Source organism: Bos indicus x Bos taurus, chromosome 5 (genome assembly GCF_003369695.1).
Source record: "Bos indicus x Bos taurus breed Angus x Brahman F1 hybrid chromosome 5, Bos_hybrid_MaternalHap_v2.0, whole genome shotgun sequence".
NCBI lineage: Eukaryota > Metazoa > Chordata > Mammalia > Artiodactyla > Bovidae > Bos > Bos indicus x Bos taurus.
Genome location: NC_040080.1, coordinates 118,631,874 through 118,654,527, shown reverse-complemented (window position 1 = coordinate 118,654,527; position 22,654 = coordinate 118,631,874). Strand labels below are relative to the sequence as shown.

The window sequence follows — 22,654 nt, the reverse complement described above, 5'->3', positions numbered from 1 at the left end:
CCTCCTGTCTTGGGTTTCCTTCAGGGCTCCAGGGGTTGCAGAGGTAAGAAGTTAAATTGAAACCATACCATCTGGGCTTCCAGCTGTTTGAAGAAACACCCCTGGGAAGATTGTCTGAAGGTACCTGAAAGAAAGGGAAATTGAAAGTCTGTTGACAAGAGAGACTCTTGAGTAAACCAGGAAGTCCTCTTAGAAGGATTCCACTTGATAGGAGAATGACAGACAGGATGGTTAATTTCCCAAGAGCGTGATGATGGGTAAAATCTTGAACTTGGCTGAAAACTAGTCAGAATTATAGGAACTCAGAGGGAAATGGAGCTAGCTTGCTATCCTGTGTCTGGATCCCTTGTAATAGATTTTGCTATACTATACTATATTATACTATGCTATACTATACTATAATCGATGTGGCTATACTCATAACGTACAGCAAAACCTCTTTAATTCATCCTAATTTGGGATTTTGATGATTATTCTGAGTGATAGAATTTTAATGCATGAACATTTACTGGTTATTTGCACAAGGCAATTAAATTTAGGTTAACTCACTGAAAAGCCATGTTAAAGGGATCTGTTTTATTGAACAGATAAGATTAATTTGTAATTAAGATCAGTTACATGTAAATGATACTTGAAAACCAAAGGATATTGTTCACAATATCAATTTGCTTAACTAAGCCATTCTGCTTACTTACGGCGAGGTTAACTTTAGTCTGAATTCCCACGCATCTCAAATTAGGATAGCCCAAATTTAATGAAGTTTTACTGTAAGTACAGTTTGCTTCTGCTCTGTCATCAAGGTGGTCATCCAAGGGGGAAAATTACGTTTGAATTGGACACTCAATAAACATCACAGCAATTTTCTTTTAGGCCTTCTGCAACTAACTTTTTTGGCAGCCTGTTAAATGACTTCATCTCTTTTCTGTTTAAGGGATTTAAAGACAATGTCTATCGACAGAGAAGAAAGTATTTTGTGGATGTGGCCATGGGTTACAAATAGTAAGTACCTGTGTGACTCTTTCCTGTGACTTGTTGCTGGCGGGTTAGGTAGAGCACATGCTGGGTTAAACAGATCTGTCTTCCCGTCCCTTTTAACTTTTGCAGAAAGCGGACATCAACCATTTTATACACTAACCAACTCTGTAGGCTTTAAATGCCAACACGGATATTTGACATGTGGGTATAATTGCAAAATAATGCGTGTTGTGGGCCAAATGCCGAGTGCTACATTTTTGCCATGGTACTCAGAGCTCAACTAAGGCAAGGAGCCATTTCTGTACACTCTGCAGGGCCTGGGAAATGTGTTTTTCCTGTTTTTACTTTTGACTTGACTTTTTAGTAACTCCCTTCCATGTCCAGCTTCCCCAGTGAAAGTAGAGGACCCCACAAGAATGACGAAAAGGCTCATGTAAGCAGCCATCACAGAAGAGATGTGGTTGTTTTATAGGAAAAGGAAACTTCCTATAACCTGGAGCGTTTTTGTTTTTTTTAGTTATTTATTATTTGGCTGCGTGAAGTCCTAGTTGTGGCGCTCGGGACCTTCCGTCTTCGCAGCGGTGTGTGGACCGGGGATCTTTAGTTGTGGCATGTGGGATCTACTTCCCTGACTAGGGATCAAACCCAGGCTCTCTGCCGTGGGATCCCAGAGTCTTAGTCACTGGAGCACCAGGGAAGTCCCTAAACTGGAAGAGTTTCATCCCCAGTCAGGGATTATGCTTGAGGTGAAACTGGAGAGCCTTGGCACTGGGCCAGGTGGCAGTGGCAGGAGGTTTGTGACTGGCAACAGTGAGTGGTGGTGGCCGCAGGCCACACCTGGAAAGATGGAGCGGACGTCAGGCCTCTGTTTCTTCTGCTCACACTAATAAAAATCACGCACAGACCATCACCGCGCTGTCGCTGCTTTCCTTTGGTGTTCAATCAGCTACGTGAATCTTGTGAACAGAACACACTGTAAATCCATACCTGGTAGGGAAGTGTCTTTCTTCCTCTCATTGAGGCTGGTGAGAGGCTTGACTGTTGTGTGGGGCAGGTTTGTCCTTGGTGAGAATTCGGGACATTACGTGTGTTCTAGAGGGTACCCGTGTTTCCTTTTTTTATTTAAAGGAATCTGACACACAGGTCCTTAGAGCAAAGTGAGCGGATCCCCCCACACCTCTGGCTGGCGGTCCTGTGCTCATTTCTAACCTCCTCTGATGCTTTGGATGCTCTTCCCTCTCCCAAGGCACCCCTCACTCTTTCTTATAAGCATGAAAAACGGGGACTCTTCGGCACGCTTTTCCGTGTGTGTCTCCTCTCATCCTGACTCTTCTGTTCCAAGCAGGTTCTTGAGCCTCTTTAGACAACGGTGCCTTTTTGTCCCCTTGCAGCAGCAGCGTGCTCACGGCTTGCCCTGGCCCGGGCCTGACCTCACGGCCCTTGCATCCTCAGCACCATCGCTGTTAGCTCCATCTCCCAGGGCCCCCAGTCAGATTGCCCAGTGAAGACTCTGATGGGCAATATGCACCTTTTCACATCAGGCCCTGGTAGATGGCCATGACTTTAATATTGGTCCCCTTGGTTCACAGACCCTCCCTGTGAAATCTGGTCATGTCTGCATAGACAGAGGGTAGGCAGGACAGGCCTTTGGGCACGAGCTGCCCAGGACATGGTAAAAGCTCAGTTCTTGGCAGAGCCTTTTTCTTTAGATAAAACAGACAGACAAAAATGTATTTAATACACAGATGCTCTATGGAATGTATTATATATATAAGAACAATTGTATGTATGTGTGTGTGTGTGTATGTGTGTATATATATATATATACATATATATATATATATATAAAGGATTTTGTCAGCATAGGGATCAAGTGTGTGTGTGCGTACTGAGTCATGTCTGACTCTTTGTGACCCTGTGGACTGTAGCCCACCAGGCTCCTCTGTCTCTGGAGTGGGTTACCATTTCCTTCTCCAGGGCATGTTCTCAACCCACAGCTGTTGCTGCACCTCCTGCATTGACCAGTGGATTCTTTACCACTGAGCCACCAAGGAAGCCTGTAGTTACGATCAAGGGACTACCTCAAATATTAGTTATTTCTTCTTGTGGACCAAGACAGGCTTATAATGTAGTGACACTAGTAGAAACTGGTATACGTGAGTCCACCCGTTTCAAGGAGCACTGATAATGGGGAGTTTTATGGTCTTAAAGAAAGCATATTTGTCTGGAGAGGAGTGGAAAAGAGCATATAGTTATAATGATGAAGGGTGAGGCCCTCAAAGTGTTAATAAGAGCTTGCAGTTGCCATTTTCCATTAGCTAAAGCGTGAAATTGAGGCCTGGTGTCTCCAGAAAATGAAAGTAAAAACTGGAGGTTGGACGGGCTGCATGCAGGTGGAGCAGTCCAGGATCTGGTTCCCGTTTGGAGGGGACTGACTCCTAGTAACCGAACGTGCAGGAGGCTGAGATAGGCAGGGCACTGCCTCTTCATCATTACCTACCTAGACAGAAACCATTCTTCTGCAGTCCTGATGCCAGGGAGGTCAGATTACACTAGTCAGTGGATACAGCGTCAAAGCAAAGGGTGTTTGGATAAGAGAGTTTGGAATCCAGGGGCCTTGTAACCCTCTCCCCCTGGACAGTGCTGACCATAAAGAATAAGAAAGTGGTTCAAAGCTGGAGTTTTGGAGTCAGACAAGGTGGAGTTGAAGTTCTAGCCTCCCTGCTCCCTAGCTGGTAAGCGCCTCAGGCCCTCCTTCTGGGAAGTGTGTCTGACAGGAGGGCCCATCCCGGGGCTGTCAGGGCTACGAGAGAGTGTGTATGCTGTGCTGAGCACGAAGGTGGCTCGCAGTTTGTGATCATTGGTGTCAGTTACTGCTCTTACATCCACCCCCTCCCTTTCCTCAGGCTGGCTTCTGCTTCCATTGATCTACTGGCTCATTCTTTAGCCATCTTAATAGCACCATTTATGTACCATCTTAGGAAATACTATAGTTTGAACATCCTGAGAAGTAATGCTTGAAAGAAAATCTCTCCAGTTTCTCATTTAAAAGGCTGCTCCTAGACTGATAACTCTTCATGCTGAACAGCCTCCCTCTTTATGGAGAAATTTCATAGAAAACAGTCACATTCCCATTTGGGTATGTGTGGGAAGCTGCCAAGATGCTGAGAAAGATCACCCGTTGCCTCGGGTGCTTCTTGTAAGTGGATGGTGTGAGGGGAGTGCCTGCCGGGAGTGGTGGGAAACACAAGCCTAGGACTTGAGGGAAGTGGAGAGAAAAGGATGGTTCCTTAATGCCCTTCATGTCGTCATCACTGTGGCTTCTCTGACTTTGAGGATGGATATGGGCTAGCTGTTACGCATGTGTGTGCATGTGTGCAGGCTCATATGATGGTGCTGGTGGGTTGGGGTACAAGTTCTTACAAATCCCAAGTGGGCCTGAGCCATGGTCTCCAGTGTGCCATGCGGTAAGGAAGGTTTCCTTTTGGTTTAACAGAAAAAAAAGATGCAATTTCTAATTGCAATATGTATTTTCTAGTGCTATCGGCTTTCCAAGTGAGCAAAGGGGAAAGATGTCAATACAATAATTACTTAAGTTCACTTGAGTGGCTTCTGGAAGCATGCTGTGACTGCATTTTTCCAAACTGAAGCTTGGAACCACTGACCTGAGGAGCCAGATTATTTGAAATTGGGGTGGTCCTGAAAAAAATTCAGCAAGTGAGGTTTCTGCAAATATAGTTTGGTAATAATAAAATTAGGGACTATTTGAACATGGGGAAAATAATTCCGTTCCCTGTCGATAGTTCGTTCAGGCTTTATAGACACTGAGAAGGTCAGAAATATAGATGGAGATGGAGCACAGATATTTTAGTGGTGTCGTAGCAATTGGCAGGATGGAGTCTGAGGTGTCAAAAGATGAAGAGAAGGAGAAGAAGCGAAATACAGCATAAGGTATATTGAAGCCACAGCCAAGAAGCCCTCTGGGGAATCCGTGTTGAATACCATATTTTCTATGATAGTCCTGAAAGGATAAAGCAGGGGGAAAGAATCAACACAAGCAAAGAGAAATGAAAAAATTCCACTCGATGATGGAAAAACAGCAGGCTCAAAGTCTGTGTTGCCATGAGACATAAAGCGGAAAGGGAGTGTGGCCGCGCGGCATGCTGAGAGCTGCGCATAGGGGCCACTCAGGGGGTTTCTGATTGGCAGAGCTGCCGGGAAACAGGACTGATTACCCGGAGGCCTGTGGCTGCTGCAGACAGCCTGAATGGTGGGCCGCGAGGCTCTGGAAGGCCTGATTGCCTGGCCAGTAACAGCAGAGGAAGCCTTCATCAGTGCAAATATCACTCTCCATAGCCAACCTGAGATGGAAGGCGGTGGATGGGGAAGGAATACACTGTTTCTGAAATCATCTGTGAGACACACTGTCCCCCAAACCCTGATCTCCTCCACCCAAATAAAAGAAATCCTGGCATAAACAGAAAAAGAAGCCTCCTGCTTAGATAATGTGACAGGTACACGGACATGTACTTCAGAGGAAATGGAAGTGCATGGCGGTGGGGTGGCAGATGGTATGTGGAGGAAGAGAAAATTTTGACTGTGGTGCTGGGGCTGTCAGGTCTGAAACTCTTCAGTTCTGTGTCATTGGCATCTTTGTATTTAACGCTGGTGTTTAGCTGCTACATGTCTGTAGGCTTCACGACTGTTACACTGTGGGGAAGAGAAGTCAGTAATATACATATTTAATTGACTAGATATAAACACATCTTTCTTTGGGAGCTATTGTAATGATTATTCCTCAACAATAGGCATGTATATTTAATTATAATTTTGGTGGGGGGGAGCTGTACTTTTTTCAATCCATCTTATTCTCTTGGAAAAGAGGCCCTGAGCTCTGACTTTAATCATGCCACTCCTGTTTGCTTTAATTTAATATGACTGTGATTGTGCTTTGTTGTGAATGTACTTTCTTCTGGTTGAAATTGAGGAGGTATATGATTTTTTGGGGCTCCAAAATCACTGTAGATGGTGATTGCAGCCACAAAATTAAAAGATGCTTACTCCTTGGAAGGAAAGTTATGACAAATCTAGATGGCATATTCAAAAGCAGAGACATTATTTTGCCAACAAAGGTCTGTCTAGTCAAGGCTATTTTTCCAGTGGCCATGTATGGATGTGACAGTTGGACTGTGAAGAAAGCTGAGCGCTAAAGAATTGATGCTTTTGAACTGTGGTGTTGGAGAAGACTCTTGAGAGTCCCTTGGACTGCAAGGAGATCCAACCAGTTCATCCTAAAGGAGATCAGCCCTGAGATTTCTTTGGAGGGAATGATGCTAAAGCTGAAACTCCAGTGCTTTGGCCACCTCATGCAAAGAGTTGACTCATTGGGAGGGATTGGGGGCAGGAGGAGAAGGGGACAACAGAGGATGAGATGGCTAGATGGCATCACTGACTCGATGGACGTGAGTCTGAGTGAACTCCGGGAGTTGGTGATGGACAGGGAGGCCTGGCGTGCTGCGATTCATGGGGTCGCAAAGAGTCGGACACGACCGAGCGACTGAACTGAACTGAACTGATGAATCTCATGTTTTTCTCGTGGGGCTGTTTCCTCTTTGATTTTCTTTTCTCTTTTTTAAGTCCATGGAAACTGAAATGTAAACAAGCAAATGCAAATGTCAATAGATAAGGTAAACAAGAGAGTTTCAACATATCAGAATTTGCTTAAAGTTGAAAATTCCATAATTTGCCAAGAAAACTCTGATTTTAAATACAGGAGTCCCAGTGATTCCCTAACATCACTCAGCCTCCGTTTTCTCACCTGTAAAATGGAGATGATAGTATTTCTTCCATCTCTCCCCCAGGAGTGTTTCAAAGATTGAATGAAATCAATGGAGCATTGCTGTACTTTGAACTTTACTATTACCTTTATCAAACAACAGTGAAAGAGTCTAGACCAGAAAGCTCTGGGGCTCGCTTCGACCCCTGACCCCCTGGCAGGGCCTTGGTTGCTTTCTTCGGTTTCTCTGTTGATCTGAGAGGCAGTGTGTGGGTTGGCTAAGAGTGTAGGAATTGGAGCTGGACTGTCTGGGCGAATTCCAGCTTTGCCACTTACCAGCTGAGTGACCCCTGCAAACTGTTTGTTTTCTGGGCCTCAGTTTCTGTATCTGTGAAATGGAGATAACTCAACCTCTGCTCTGTGGGGTTGCTGTAAGGATGAAATGAGCTAATATGTCAGCAGCACTCTGAGTGTTGCACAGGAACTGCGATGTAAGTATTTGCTGATATCGTTACAGTACTTTTCTCACTTCAGTCCATCTCTCCCTTTCGTCTGCCCTCATGACCTAAATATTTTTATTACACTTTGGTGAACACCGTTCGTCATTCCCCTTGGCCAACACTTTCTTCAAGCCCTGACTTTTGTCAGATTTTTATACTGTTTTATTCATTGCTGAGTAACAACCCCCAACTTGGGCAGCTTTAAACAGCAAAGTTATTATCTGACGAAGTTTCTGAGGAACAGGGGTTAAGAGCAGCTCGGTTGGGTGGATCTGGATTAGGATGTCTCATGATGCTGTAGTTGATCAGGGAGGCAGTCACCTGAAGGCTGGACTGGGGCTGAGAGGCCTTGCTCCCAGTATGGTCACTCACATGGCTGTTGGCCGGAGGCCACAGTTTCTTGCAACATGGGCCTCTTCAACGCACTGCCTGAGAGTCCTCCGGATATGGTAGCTGGCTTTGTCCAAGTCAAGTTTCCAAAGGAGAACAAGGCAGAATCTACCATGCTTTTAAAAACTCAGCCTCAGAAGTGGCTCACCAGTACTCCTAATGCATTCTGTTGGCTTCAGAGCCCAACTTTGATACACTGTGAGAGGCGACTACAGAGTCACGATGCCAGGAGCTGGGGTTCATTGGCTACTGTCTTGGAGGCTGGCTACCAAATACATTTAACTAGTGTTTAACTTTATTTCTTTACGACCCTCCCCAACTACTGTGGCACAGTGATTCTGAATGCATTATCTGCAGAACTAGTTGTTGTGAGAGCAGAGGTAGCATGGTGTGGTGGAACATGTGACAGAACCTATAGGCTTTGGAGCTAAACAGAACTGGGTTTGAATTCCTGTTCCATCACTTACAAGCTCTGTGGCCATGAGCGCTGCCCTAGTCTCAGTGCCCGTGTCTTAAAATGGGCGCAGTGTCCACCTTGTATGTTTGGGAGGATTGTCAGTGCTTCAGGGCTCAGATGCTGACTGGTACAAGCTGGGGTTGATTCCATGATCGATATGATTATTATTATCACGTGCTGAGTAGCTGATGGTTCCTTGATTCCATGCAATCATCTGTTAAGCTTTAAAATGAACAAAGTACCTTAAAGAACGAATGAATTAGGGAATTTCAGGCCCCGACAATAGACTAGGTTAAAGAAGCTTAAAAAGAAAATGTGTGTGGTGTGTTTATATGTGTGTGTGTACACTGTTGTGTCCTGTAACTCATGCACACAGCTGGCTTCTTCAGTCTGAAAAATTGACTCTCTGCAATACCTTTGCAGGCCAGTGGATCTCAGCTAAGGTCAGAGGGAGCAGATAGAGGCTAGGCTGTGTTGGATTCATTTCTGAATAACTGATGGTGATAGAAATGTTCACCAAAGCTGGACTTCTCAGCTGTAATGCACAGGGGGTTTTAGCTTCCTTTTGTTAAATTCCTGCCATCTGCTGGACATGGTATTAATTAAACATGCTGCTTATGGTCTTCCAGTAAACTCTCAATGAGCCTTCGAGATAGGTATGCAGTCTCATTTTGAAGGAGATAGGTATGCGATCTCATTTTGAAGATAAGGAAACTGAAGCTCAGAGACATTAGGAAACACACTAGAGGTGACGAGCTGATAGTATCACCTGGATAAGCACCCGTGGTTGATGCTTTAATTTCTCTGAAGCTGAGTAGTAAATGGAAAAGTAGAACGAAAGCAAATATTTGTAATCCTAGGTTTGTTTCCCAGATGACCAGAATCGTTTCTGAAAAAGACCACTTTCAAGTGTGCCTCCCTTACAGAATCTAAATGTCTTTCTTTGCTCAAGAAGGCACATCTCTTTCTTTTTGGTCTGGAAGTGGCTGTAGCATTTCCCTTGAGATAAGTTGAATATAATAGTGACAGAAGTAAGGGACTTGGCATTTTAAAAAGTCATTCTTCTCTTTACAGAATTCTCAGATGTTTGAAATGCACAGTTCTTGTGTGTACTTAATACACTTCAGACTTTATGAAGCCAGGACTTCGGCTGGCCCTGTCTGACTGCAAGGCTATGCTGTCTCTCCTGGGTGCCTGGGACATCTGTCTGGCCCTGGCATGGCAGAGCCGCATCCTTGCCCCGAGCAGCGACTTCACTCTGTCTCAGGCCCTGAGCTCCTCTCCTCCTGCTCGGAGCCTGACCCTTGGAGGATATATAACGGCTGGAAATAAACATGGTTGGGTTGAGGCTTGAAAAACAATTGCCAGGGATTTGTCCCTCTCTGGCTTTTTCTAGTTGCTAGACTATTTCTTGATTTTTTTGATTTACAAAATTGCACCTTTTATGATTCATTTGCTCAAAGTGTAAGTACACAGCTAAACAAATATTCTAAAACAAAATAGCCCCAAATGGGAACTAGCATATTTGAAAAGTGCAATCACCCAGCCCAGCAGGCTCATTCAATTTGGGTGAGCTTGTGAATATTCTATTCAGCGCCATCAGAGGGAGAAAGAGAGAGAAAGCTTTCATTCAACATGGAGCTATGATAACTTTGAGCTCCTCTTCCTATCAAAACAGAGACGGGCATTTTTTTACCACCTTCCTTCCTCCCACCTACAGCCCCACATACCCCTAGTCGTCAAGATGAAACGCCCTGGGACTAAGGTTCGGCAATGCATTGTGCATTCTAAGCTGTTGTGCTCAGTGGCTCAGTTGGGTCTGACTCTGCAGCCCCATGGACTGCAGCCTACCGGGCTCCTCTGTCCATGGGATTCTCTAGGCAAGAATATTGGAGTGGGCTGCCATTTCCTCCTCCAGGGGATCTTCCCAACCCAGGGATAGAACTCATGTTTCTAAAGATGTTGAATAGATACATAATTGTGGACTGGGTTTTCCTTGGAATAAACATATTGGATTTCCAAGCCAGCATCTCACCTCTTAGGAGGTCTCAGTTTTCCCTTCGCTAGTTGATTCAGCAGGATTCAGCCAAAGGCTTGTAAATGATGATCAGAGACAAAAGCTCTTCCCGGTCTCTTACCCAGTACTGTGCATTTTGGGGTTTACCTGCTCACAGGTAGCTTTGATGATTTAGCTTATGTTTGAGCTAGAGAATTACTGATGCTGAGTTGTTCCTACGAGGCATTTGCAATTATTGCAACTTGCAGAAAAATAACTGGGGTGGCTCCACCTCTCCACCTTTCCAGAAATTTCAGTTGACCTTAGCATTTCTCATTTCATGTGAGAAGAGCCATGATTTATGGACCCTGCATGGTTTCAGAATATAGCTTAAAGGACTGCATTACTAACAGGACTCGTGAGTGCCAAGTTACCTATTTTTAGATAGCGGAATCTTAATTGGAAATGTAACAAATAGAAGGTGGAGCAAGAAGGAAAGAGAAAAGTTATGCTTTCTTAACAGAAAAAAAACTTAACGGGGGTTCCAAGTTTTTTTGCTTAACAACATTTTCCTCATCCATTTCACTGGCAGATGGCCACCTTGATGAATTATGCGGTCTATGGTGATGGGGGACCGGGTTTAATTTTTTCCCCTCTCTGCCCATTTGAGAAGAGGCACCTGAGAAGGCAAATATGTTTTCTCCCTGACTGAGCTAATTTTATCCTATTCCATTATCCTCCATTGATTTGCTTTCCCAGCTTTTGAATGAAACTGAGATGTATGTGGCTGTTTGGGTACTTTGTGACTCCTGCATAAACACCAGTTGTTGATGCTTTAATTTCTTTGAAATGGAGCGGTAAATTGAAAAGTAGAACAAAACCAAATATTTGTCGTAATGGGGTCATTTCCCAGATGACTTGAATAGTTTCTGAGGAAGGTCACATTACAGATTTCAAGAGTCTCTCTGTCTTGGAGAATCTAAATATTTTTTTTATTTCTGCCCAAGAGGCAATGCTTTCTTCTTTTTTGTTGTCTTAAAAAATATCTGCATAGCCCCTTCCATTTGACATAGGTGGTATCATACACAAGTTGAAAGCAAAAGCAACAGAATTAAATAACATGGGTTTTTAAAAAGTTATGCTCTGTATAGAGTTCTCAGTATATTTTAAATGCACAACTCTTGTATGTATTTAAAAGACATCAGGCTTCATGGAGAATCATTTTCGTGCCAAATGTTTCTCTCTACCTGAAGTTCAACTCAATGGCTGAAAGGAAGGGAGCCTGAGGATTCCTAAGAAAGACAAAAGGGAAAATGGATTTGGAAAAGTTTTCTCCGTTCCATTTTTGGGGCTTGGTGGGTTTTTCAGGTGTGTGTCAGTGCTTTAGTAGAATGCTGTCTGCTTATAGCACGGCTCCCACAGCTGGGGAAGAGGAACGCGGTGCCACCGGGGTGACTTACTGAGAGGACCTCTGCACCAGACTCTAACATCTTTCATGGGGAGTGAGGTGTGAGTGCTTTTACTTTGCAATGATTTCCACAAACATGAAGGATTAAAATTACTTCCACAACTGCTGTCTGAGAGGTGAATGGATTTATAAGGAAGAATGTGGTTTTTCATCTCCAGACCCATTTCCAACCCTGCAGGGAAGTGATGAAATCTTTTTCATTTCTATACACCTGGAGGAAGTGAACCAACTATATTGAGTACCTTTAGATATGAGGCGTTGACCCTGGAGCTTTGCAAAGATGTCCCATTTCATACTCTGTTGTGCGGTTGTCTTACTTCCCTCAGTTTCAAACAAGGAAACAGAGGCCAAACTCAGTGCTAGGTAGACTAGATTTTGCACTGAGGCCTGTTGGTTTAGAGTGGGGTCTCCAGAGCTACCGTTTCTGAATCCCAGCACTGCTATGCCACTTACTGTTTGATCTTGGCTAGATTACTATGTCTGTAAGCCTTAACCTCCTTAACTATAAAGAGTCATTTAATCACTGTATAAGGGCAGTGGTACAGAAGAAAATCCATGTCATGTGCTATGAGATTATTGTTATTATTACAGTTAAGTGGACGGTGGACAAATGGAGGCTGCTGTTAGGCCTATGAGCTGTAGGGTGACTGCATTCCATCATCCACTCCTGAAAGAGGCAGGTGGGGGCCCAGCAGTCAGCAACATTTGGTCCCTGTTGATCAAGATGCAGGATATAGGGGATTTGAACTTGCGGTTCTGGGATACCCTAGCCTGAGTCTCTTCATCCTAAAATTGACCTGAGATTGTTGGCTGCTCTTAACTTTTAGCTCTTTTCTGGGCTGCATTCTCTGAGTTCCCCTTCCCTGTGTCCCTGTATCAGTGGATGTTAGACGCGCTGTTGCTGCTGTTGATATTTAATTTCATGGTAGTTTTGACAGAAGAAAATCACTCCTCTAGAATGTGGTGAGGGCTTTCTGCAAGGTAAGAAAATGGTGGGAAACCCTATCCTGGGGTGCACAGGACAAATAAAAACATAATTTCCAGGAGTTAAATCTCTCTCCTGGAGGCTCCCTAGGTGTAGTAGTTTATTTTCATTATGTCTCTTGTACAGGCAGCACCAGTATTAACAATGTGAGCAAAAACACTAACGTTTTTGTTTGCTACCATCTGAAAGTTCCTTAGGGCCTATAGACTCATTTACGAAAATTCATGTGTGCAACTCATTTGCAAAAGCAAATAAAATATGTGATCATAAGTGCTCTTTACCTGACTGGCCTAGGGGACTTGCTGAAAATGAGTTTGTGCCTTTACAGTTTTCTCTCTGGTGTGGTTTAGCAGTCCCCAAGCGCCCAGCTCCTCATCAAATGAACCCCTCATCGAGCCACTTAAGGTCAGATGACTTGAATGGTTGCAAATCTTGGTATAACTCAAGATTTAAGTCACTGTACTGATCTGTGAGTTTCCTTTTTGAAAAATATAATTTAATCATTATGGCTGTGGCATTGAAAATATCTTTGAAATTTCATTCATTAAGATACCTAGCCAACTTTGACAATCTCGGGGTGGGGGGGATGGGGTAGGAGATGGGAGGGAGATTCATGAGGGAGGGGACACGTGTATACCTGTGGCTGATTCATACTGACCTGTGGGAGAAATCAACATAATATTGTAAAAATAAATAGATTAAAAAACAGATGTCTAGCCAAGGAAACGTCTCTGTATTTAGTTATGTCCCTTTGGGCTTCCCTGGTGGCTCAGAGGTTAAAGCGTCCGCCTGCAACGCAGGAGACCTGGGTTCGATCTCTGGGTTGGGAAGATCCCCTGGAGAAGGAAATGGCACCCCACTCCAGTACTCTTGCCTGGAAAATCCCGAGGACTGAGGAGCCCGGTAGGCTACAGTTCATGGGGTCGCAAAGAGTCGGACGCGACTGAGCGACTTCACTTCACTTTGGGTTTGCACAGGCTGCTTTCTTTCGTGGTGATTTTGGCTACAAGTGTGAGGGGTGACAATGCCTAGGAAACCCAAGTGAGAAAATTAGAAACGCGAAACCTCTGCCTGTAAAGTAAGCAGGACATAAAATTAATCGGAAGTTTCCAGAAAACGTATAGAAATCTCAAAGTCTTTGGAGCTGCTTTTTCCATAGCAATTAAAATACATGAGACAGGGATGAGGTAAGACAAATACCTGTCTGCCAGACTTTTGGATAAACAACTGTACTTTTTTCCAACCGTTAAATGTGTGGCTTGTTTTATTCTGATTGATTGATTTACTTATTAACAAATATTATTTATTGAACACCAGTCTGTTCGAGGCTTTGTTCTGGGAGTGGACAAGGCTATAAAAATGAACAAAGCAAACAAAAGTCCCTATCTTCAAGGAGTACCCATGGTAATGGGGCATAGATTGAGCAGAATAATAATTTGGATATTTTACTTGTTTATAAGTAATTTGGATATTTTACTTGTTTTCCCCCTGAGTACTACTGATAGTAATTTATCATAAAGTTATTGAGTGTCTTTTGAAGGATGATTTTATCAAATTCGAGAGCCTCAGACTTTTCTCACTGACTCTTAAAAATCAGTAGATGAAAATGCCATTTGCCTTCTGGTTAAACTTTAATGGACTTTATCTACTTTACTGAGAATTTCTTTCTTTTATTCTTATTTGTAGCAACATTTTTTTTTCCAGTCTCAAAGACATGAGCCATCATCTTGTGGGACATTTATTGACTATATGGTTCTACTCTGGTGACTCCGGGCTGCAGGCAATGCTACTCGTGAAGGTGGTGTCAGCCAGCACAGTGTTAGGTGCTGGGATGGTTACTGGCTGCGGGGGAGACTCATCCAGGACTGGTTTCCACATGTTGGTGTGTCACCTGGTTTTTAGCAGTATGACAAATGCTAAGCAATATTAATAAGTTTTGAAAATAATGAGTATTTCCCTTTTTAAATATTGTTGTTGTTCAGTTGCTAAGCTGTGTCCAGCTCTTTGTGACCCCATGAACTCCAGTCTTCCCTGTCCTCCACTATCTCTTTCAGTTTCTCCTTTTACTATCTCCTCTCTCACTATATCCTTCACTATCTCCCAGAGTTTGTTCAAACTCACGTCCATTGAGTCGGTGATGCCATCCATCTCATCCTCTGTCACCTGCTTCTCCTCTGTCGTCCCCTTCTCCTGCCCTTAATCTTCCTAGCATCAGGGTCTTTTCCACTCACTCAGTTGGCTCTTTGCATCACATGGCCAAAGTATTGGAGCTTCAGCGTCAGTCCTTCCAATGATTTTCAGAGTTGATTTCCTTTAGGATTGACTGGTTTGATCTCCTTGCTGTCCAAGGGATTCTGAAGGGACTTCTCTAGCACCACAGTTCGAAAGCATCAGTTCTTTGGTCCTCAGCCTTCTTTATGATCCAACTCTCACATCCATACATGACTACTGGAAAAAACATAGCTTTGACTATATGAATCTTTGTCAGCAAAGTGATGTCTCTGTTTTTTACAATTGCATTAGATCAAAATCAAGATTATTCTTAGAATAATGTTGGAATCGTGTCAGTCTCACTTTGCCATATTCTTACGTGCTCTGGATGAGAAGGAGAGAAGGTGAATTACAGATAGGGAATGAGGCAGAATTCAGGGTATGCCCAGTGAGAAGCGCAGCACACATGTCTCGATTTGAGGAGGAGCAGAAACCTCATGCCTTCCTGTTCCAATAATCTTTCTCCAAAGGCTTTGACCAAGCCTTCAGAGGAGCTGCTAATTGCTAATGAGTTGCAAAATTGATGGATTTTTACATGTCACCTCTTCTCATTTCCTTTCAGCAGTCCCAGGTGGAAGTGTCCAAGAGAAATGCCTAAGATGGGAAAGGAGATGAGAGATAAGGCAGAGGTGAAAGGGGCAGCGCTTGAGTAAGTGAGGCATCCCCTGCCCCGAGGAACGTGTAATGAGATAAAACAGAAAATGAGTCTGTCCCTGTTTCTGTTAATACCAGATTCACCCATCCCCCCTTAAACAATTCTCAGTTTCTCTTCTGCTCTGTTTAGTCCTTGCCACAGAGGAAATCCATCTGTTTCCCAAGAACACAACCTGCATCATGATTCAGCCAGCCTTGCCATCCTGATGTGATTACGGTCAGTTGCAGCCTGTCACATCTTCCTCCACTGAGTAGGGGAATTGCTTCTTGACCCCAGAGTTCCTCTAAAGATAACACAAGCAGAGAAACTGGATCTCCTATTGGGAATTTTAGCAGCAGGGACTCCAGGAGGTATCCAGGCTGGACCGCCATAATCAAATGTTTTCCAGTCCCCCAAATTAAAACATTTCTTATACACATACATATGTATAAGAAAAGGAGCTTGCTGTTGGACCTGGTGGAGGAGATCAGACAAATAGTTCAACAAAAGCTTATTCATCTGGCTGTAGGGAGAACTTCCGTAACTTCAGCCTCAGTGGGGGTCGATGTTCCTGGATTTCAGTGTAAAAGTGTGGTTGTTAAGCAGCATTGTTTTAACAAGCTCAGGGCTTACAGAGAATAACCCTGTGCCTGTGTGCTAAGTCGCTTCAGTTGTGTCTGATTCTGCGACCCTAATGGGGTGGGTGGGGTCCAGGCCCCTCTGTCCATGGGATTCTCCCGTGCCCTGTGCCCGCCTCCAGGGGATCTTCCTGACCCAGGCATTGAACCTACGTCTCTTGTGTCCCATGAACTGGCAGGTGGGTTCTTTACCACTAGCGCCACCTGGGAAATCCTAGCTCTATCTGTACCTGCCTCCAGTTAGGTTTGTCTATGTACTTTCCACCCTCTCCTCTCTGTAAGGAACAGATTTTTCAGAATCATCACATTGCCTCTAGAAAAAGTGGGATTTTACTGTCCAGGCAGAAGGATGCCTCCCACAGCCTTCCGTATTTCCCAAGGAAGTTCTCAGTCATCTCTGAGTCACATATGGTACCAGAAGTTTTTCCTGTCGTCAAGCTAAATCCTGATGGTGAAGGTTCTGGTCCTTTTCCTCGCACTGTCCTGGCTGACCGATGGTTCCCTATCGTGTTTGTAACATCTTAGTTGGCCATTCTTTGGCAAGAGGGCAGAATCCGAGATGAGTGGTAATTACTGAAAGTCACATCTGTGTTTCTCCAGTGACTTAGGAATCTATGAGCAATAATTTTGGTGGTTGCTTAGAATTCTGGAATCGCAACTAATTCCATAGAAGTGGAGGAGACTCCCTAGAGATCTAATTATAATATTCACTTGTAATTAGTTTGTTGAGGTGTCTCATCTTGTTGGGGTTTATACCGATGTAAATGTAAAATGATTTTATTTTCCCCACTCACTGCTTTCAACTGTATCGTGTTGAATCCTACTTTCCTGCTGGGAAGCAAGTTCCTTAGCAACATCTAATTTCCTGTCATTTTCAATTATTAGAATAGTCTCACCAGGGTATTTAAGACCTAGGCCCATTCATTTAAAAAGAGCTTAATCTCAAATTTGGTTCAAAGTGTATTCTCCTCCTCAGTTCTTTGGAGTGTGTGTGTGTGTGTGTGTGTGTGTGTGTGCATGGTTTAGAGATATCTTTCCTTCTCTTCTCTCTTCTAGGACTTGGTTCCTCTGCAGTTGGGCACTGGGAGGAGGGAGAGAGGAGGCTGAGGGCGTTTTGTAGGGTTGTTTGAATGTCAGGGGTGGGCAGGCCACAGGCCTCTTGCACCCTGGTTTGGGAAGGTTCTTTCTGATGAGGTGGTCTCTACTGCGTCCAAGTTTGGGCACCCCTCCTGCACGCACCTGGCCGTTAGAGCCACCTTGTCAGGGCTGAGGGGAGCCCCTGGAGCCCCCCTCTGTCCCCTGAGAGTTGAGCAGCACTGCTGGAATGGGGCCGCCCATCTTCCTGGCGGGCACAGCATGTGGGTCCCGTAGAGGCTTCTAGCCATCACCGGGCATCACACCCACGTTCCCGTGAACCTCAGGTTTAGAGGACACCTGTCCAGGGTGCGCTCATCCTCCCCGGAGCACACCACATTCCGGGGCCTCCAGACATTCTCCGGGGCCATCTCTACCAATCCATTCTTTTGTTTCTTCGGTTTTAAAATGTTACTATTTATCTGTTTTGCCTGTGCTGGTCTTCAGCTGCACACGGGCCTTCTCCAGCTGTGGCGGGCTGGAGCTCCTCTCCGGTCCAGGCTTCTCACTGCAGAGGCTTCTTCTGTCGCAGAGCATGCGCTCTGGGGCACACTGGCTTTAGTCATTGTGGCTCATGGGTTCAGTCGTTGTGGCGCGTGGGGTTTGTTGTTCTATGGCATGTGGGATCTTCCCAGACCAAGGATCAAACCAGTGTCTCCTGCACTGCGAGTTGGGTTCTTAACTACTGGACCACCAGGGAAGCCCTCTACTGTTCCATTCTGGTGATAGCACCAGGGAGGGCATGGATATTCTGCTCCGCAAGCGTCCAGATGGGAAAAGAGAGGCCAGACCCTACCTCTCGAGGGCTCTGCAGGCCTTATAAATGATTCTGTGGCCCAGGCTGCCCTCTCCCCTTAGGGAAGGAGAAAGAGCAGGGATTTCCCCTCCAACACTGGCCTCCTTTGCGGTCCTGCATGTCTGACTCCCTGTTAGACTGGTGGGTGAGGTTTGGTGAGGCGGGAAGGTTGGTACGAGAGGGGTTTGCTGGTGGGAGAGCCATTTCCGCTTCTCCTACCAAGCCCTGCAGGGAGGTGGTTGGTGCCAGTTGCTGGGAGCTCTCTCTAGAATGTGGACTGCTTCAGGACTTCAGCTGTGGGACAGCAGAGTTTTAGGACGCTGGGATGTGATGCCTATTAAGTGTGTGTTATGACATATACCCAAGGATGGATGCATAGTGATATGTGGGTATATGTCCTAGGCCCTAGAAAGATTGGGACACGACTCTGTCATTCTTATACATAATTCACAAAAGGCCTACAATCCCATGACAAGTACAGAGAAGTGTAGCACATACCGATTTTTCTCATGACTACCATTTTTATTTTTATAAATGTCAAATCTCAAAGTTTAAAAAAAAATATGTGGGTGCCCCTGCATTCCTGGTGCCCCCAGCACTAGCTGGCAGCCTCCCTGAGAAGGTTACATGAGTGAATAAATAAGACAGGACTTTGTGGAATCTCCAGACACATGCTGCTCTTGTGATAACATATGAGACTTTCTGTATTTAAGTATGGATACCTATAAGCCTTATTTTAATTTGGTATGTGGAAATAAGCTGGTACCTGGAATAAATTCTTTATTTCATAGGTGTGTGCTAATCGGTTAAGACCACAGCCAGTCTCGAACCTGACAGACTGAGTTTTAAGCTTGGCGCCGTGATTTAGTTAAATGACTTAGCTTCTCTGAGCCTTAGTATCCTTAGCTGTAAAGTGTGTGTGGGGGGGTCTACTTCAATGAAGTTGTGAGAATCAAATGGACCAAGTTAAATAAAAAGGCTGAACTTAAAAAAACTGTCTGGCCATTGGAAGCTCTCAAAAATGAGCTATTATTATATACCTGTATCAACTACATAGAAAAATGGGAAATGTCCTTTATTTTGTCTCTTTTAGGGATATTTTTAACAAAAAATAAATGGGTAAAACTAGCCTTTACTTGGTGTGAAGCTGATATTTAAACATTTACCTTAAATAGTTACCCAGGATGAGGGGGTCAGAGCAGGGTAAGAAATTTCTTTCTACGATCAGTGAGAATTACCTGTTCAGGGAAGCAGCAGAGCACTCCACCAGCCATTCACTCAGAGAGCAGCCTCATTAGTTACCCAGGCAGGACAGACAAGTGGGGACAGATGAGACTCTATGTGACCGTCTGTACCCCCAAGATTGCGATGCTGGAAATTCATTAGTAAGTAACAGAGAGTAATACAGACAGTCCTCAACTTAATGATTCCACCTCAATACGGTATGGAAGTGAAATGCATTCAGGAGAAACTGTCCTTTGAATTTTGATCTTTTTTCTCAGTGTGGCATGCAGAGAAATTCTCATGATATTGGGCTGTGGCAGGGAGCCACAGTCAGCCTCCTGATTCCGAAGCCAGGTACCATTCTATTTTTCACTTTCAGTACCGTATTCCATAAGTTGCATGAGATACTCACCACTTTATTATAAAACAGATTTTGTGTTAGATGATTTTGCCCACGTGTAGGCCAATAATGTAAGTGTTCTGAGCACATTTAACATAGGCTAGACTAAGCCATTGGAGAAGGCAATGGCAACCTACTCTGGTACTCTTGTCTGGAAAAATCCCATGGACGGAGGAGCCTGGTAGGCTGCAGTCCATAGGGTCGCTAAGAGTCGGGCATGACTGAGTGACTTCACTTTCACTTTTCACTTTCATGCATTGGAGAAGGAAGTGGCAGCCCACTCCAGTGTTCCTGCCTGGAGAATCCCAGGGACTGGGGAGCCTGGTGAGCTGCCGTCTTTGGGGTCGCACAGAGTTGGACACGGCTGAAGCAACTTAGCAGCAGCAGAAGGCAACGGCACCCCACTTCAGTACTTTTGCCTGGAAAATCCCATGGACGGAGGAGCCTGGAAGGCTGCAGTCCATGGGGTCACTAAGAGTCAGACACGACTGAGCGACCTCCCTTTCACGCATTGGAGAAGGAAATGGCAACCCACTCCAGTGTTCTTGACTTGAGAATCCCAGGAACAGGGAAGCCTGGTGGGCTGCTGTCTATGGGGTCACACAGAGTCGGAGACGACTGAAGCGACTTAGCAGCAGCAGCAGCAGCAGCAGCAGACTAAGCCATTGGAGAAGGAAATGGCAACCCACTCCAGTGTTCTTGCCTGGAGAATCCCAGGGACAGGGGAGCCTGATGAGCTGCCATCTATGGGGTTTCACAGAGTCGGACACGACTGAAGCGACTTAGCAGCAGCAGCAGCAGACTAAGCCATCATGTTGGGTAGGTTAGGTGTCTTAAAGGGGTTTGTGACAGCGATATTTTCGATTTGTCACGATTAACCCACTGTAAGTGGAGGAGGGTCTGTATCACCCTTTCTCTCTACCCCAGCTCACACTTTTCTGTCTTCTTCCTGTTGGCTACAGTCAGTTCCCCTTTGAAATGCTGCCTGTTTGCAGATTGATGTCGAAGGGAAAAGTTTGACCTCATGATTCTTTTCAAATGGCTTCTCAATATTTCATGTGTTGTTTCAGCCTCATCGCTTTCTACCTTCTGATTTGCCCAGCCCTTATGAGCCTAATCGTCTTCCCTGCCTTAGATTGATTGTGTTGAATTTTCTAGTACCAGAGGCAGATCGCTTATATTTTTATTTCCTTACATCCTTTCTATTTTTACTCTTCATTTCAAGCTTTCTTCTAATTCATCACGATGCTAATTTTTAGCAGTCTTAATCTTCACAGCAAATATTTGCCAGGTTGTAATTTTTTATTTATTATCAACAATCAAATTCAAACAAGGCTAATCGTGTTCTAATTTGGTTTGTCATAAGCCCTAGTCTTGGTACTTAGAGAAAATAAATGTTAATTTCTGGGTTTTTCTTCAGTATGTGTTATTCGTTCATCCTTCATGTACTGCCGTTAGTTTTTTAAAAATAAAAATAATTTGGGATGATGGGAAGCACATTTGAACCTGAAACTTAGAAAGCATTTTGGTAAGAACTTTTCAAGTCTGTAGAGTGGGAGCGGGATCTGCTGTAAGCCTGCTCTGATTACTGTTCCCCACCCCTTTGCACTGCCCCAGGGGTTCTTCTGAGTGACCACAGCGTGGAGCAGCTTGAGGGGCAGTGGCTGCCTGTGCCTGCGCTCCTGGGGGGCTGCTGTGCAGGCTGGTTTATGAGCTCACAGAGAGAGACTCCCTAGCCTTATGCGTGTGTGTGTTGGACTTCCACACGCTGTGTGGGTCTTTGCTGACTGCAGGGTAGAACCTGTGACAAGTGGCTGGGGGTGGCGGTCAGGGGATTCGGCTGGTAACTGTTGAACATGTTATGAGGAGTTTTCTCCAAGCCCAACTTCACTTTCAGAATAGGTTTCGTAATCAGAGGCTAAATTCAGATTCTGCTTCCTCAAGCAATAGTTTTCGAAAGTACACGTCCATATTCTCCACTTCCTCCTGGTTCGCGTGGCCTCAGGAGCTCTGGTCTCTGCTCCTGGCTGCCACCTGCTGTTTTTCTTGTCGTTTCAGTCGAGAAGTCATGTCCGACTCCTTGTGACCTCATGGACTGCAGCACGCCAGGCTCCTCTGTCCTCCACTGTCTCCTGGAGTTTGCTCAAAATCATGTCCATTGAGTCAGTGATGCTATCTAACCATCTCATCCTCTGCTGCCCCCTTCTCCTGCTGTCTGTTATTAGAAGAGCATTTTTAAACTCAACTTTCTGTCAGGGAACCTGCACATCCTGCTTGGCCAACAGTCTCAGCTTAAGTTGTGCCTCCTCCAGGAAGCTCTCCCTGACCACTCTAGTCCAGGGTTGCCTCTCAGTGTTCCAAACCAGACGTCAGCTCCCTATGACTTATGGGCTGAATCCAGACCATCACCTGTTTTTGTAATCCAAGTTCTATTAGAACATAGCTACATTCTTGTGTTTACATCTTATCTGTGGCTGTCTTCAAGATATGATGGCAGAACTGAGCAGTTTTGATAGAGACTGCATGGCATATAAGCCTAAAATACTTACTTTTTTTGCTTTTTACAGAAAAAGTTTGCTGTCCTCTCTCCTGACAGACAGGTTTTAATGTGTGCACCTCTTAGCATGATGTCTAATAAATGCTCCCATTTTGCAGTTTGCAAAACTCTTAAATTCCACAGTCCTTTAGTGTTTCCCAGGGTATTGCAAACTGAACAAATAACCTCAAAATTATCCTTGGAGATTGGGGCGAGCTCCCCCAAAGGACAGAGGATCTATGGGCAATTTTATTTTCAAAAAGCAATATCCATGTTTTACTGTTGTCAGGGGATTGCAGACAAAGTCCTCAGAGCACAGTTTTATATGTAAACCAGTTCCTTCAACCCAGAGCTCTTACCTTGTTACGGATCCCAGCATCAGAACAAAAGTTTCATCAAGTGTCCAGAAGGATGTGTGAAGACATAATAAATCGTTTATGTGAAAGTTTAAACACAAACACAAACTTAGAGTGT

At 44.7% G+C, this 22,654-nt stretch overlaps 1 protein-coding gene across 1 annotated transcript in view; it reads left to right on the top strand.

Annotated features, from left to right (window-relative positions):
* TPH2 (tryptophan hydroxylase 2) overlaps positions 1–22,654 on the top strand; it is a 104,053-nt gene that overhangs the window by 11,434 nt on the left and 69,965 nt on the right. Inside the window, exon 5 of the mRNA XM_027543351.1 lies at positions 932–999. Coding sequence (XP_027399152.1) covers positions 932–999 — 68 coding nt within the window. The remainder of the gene's footprint in view (positions 1–931; positions 1,000–22,654) is intronic.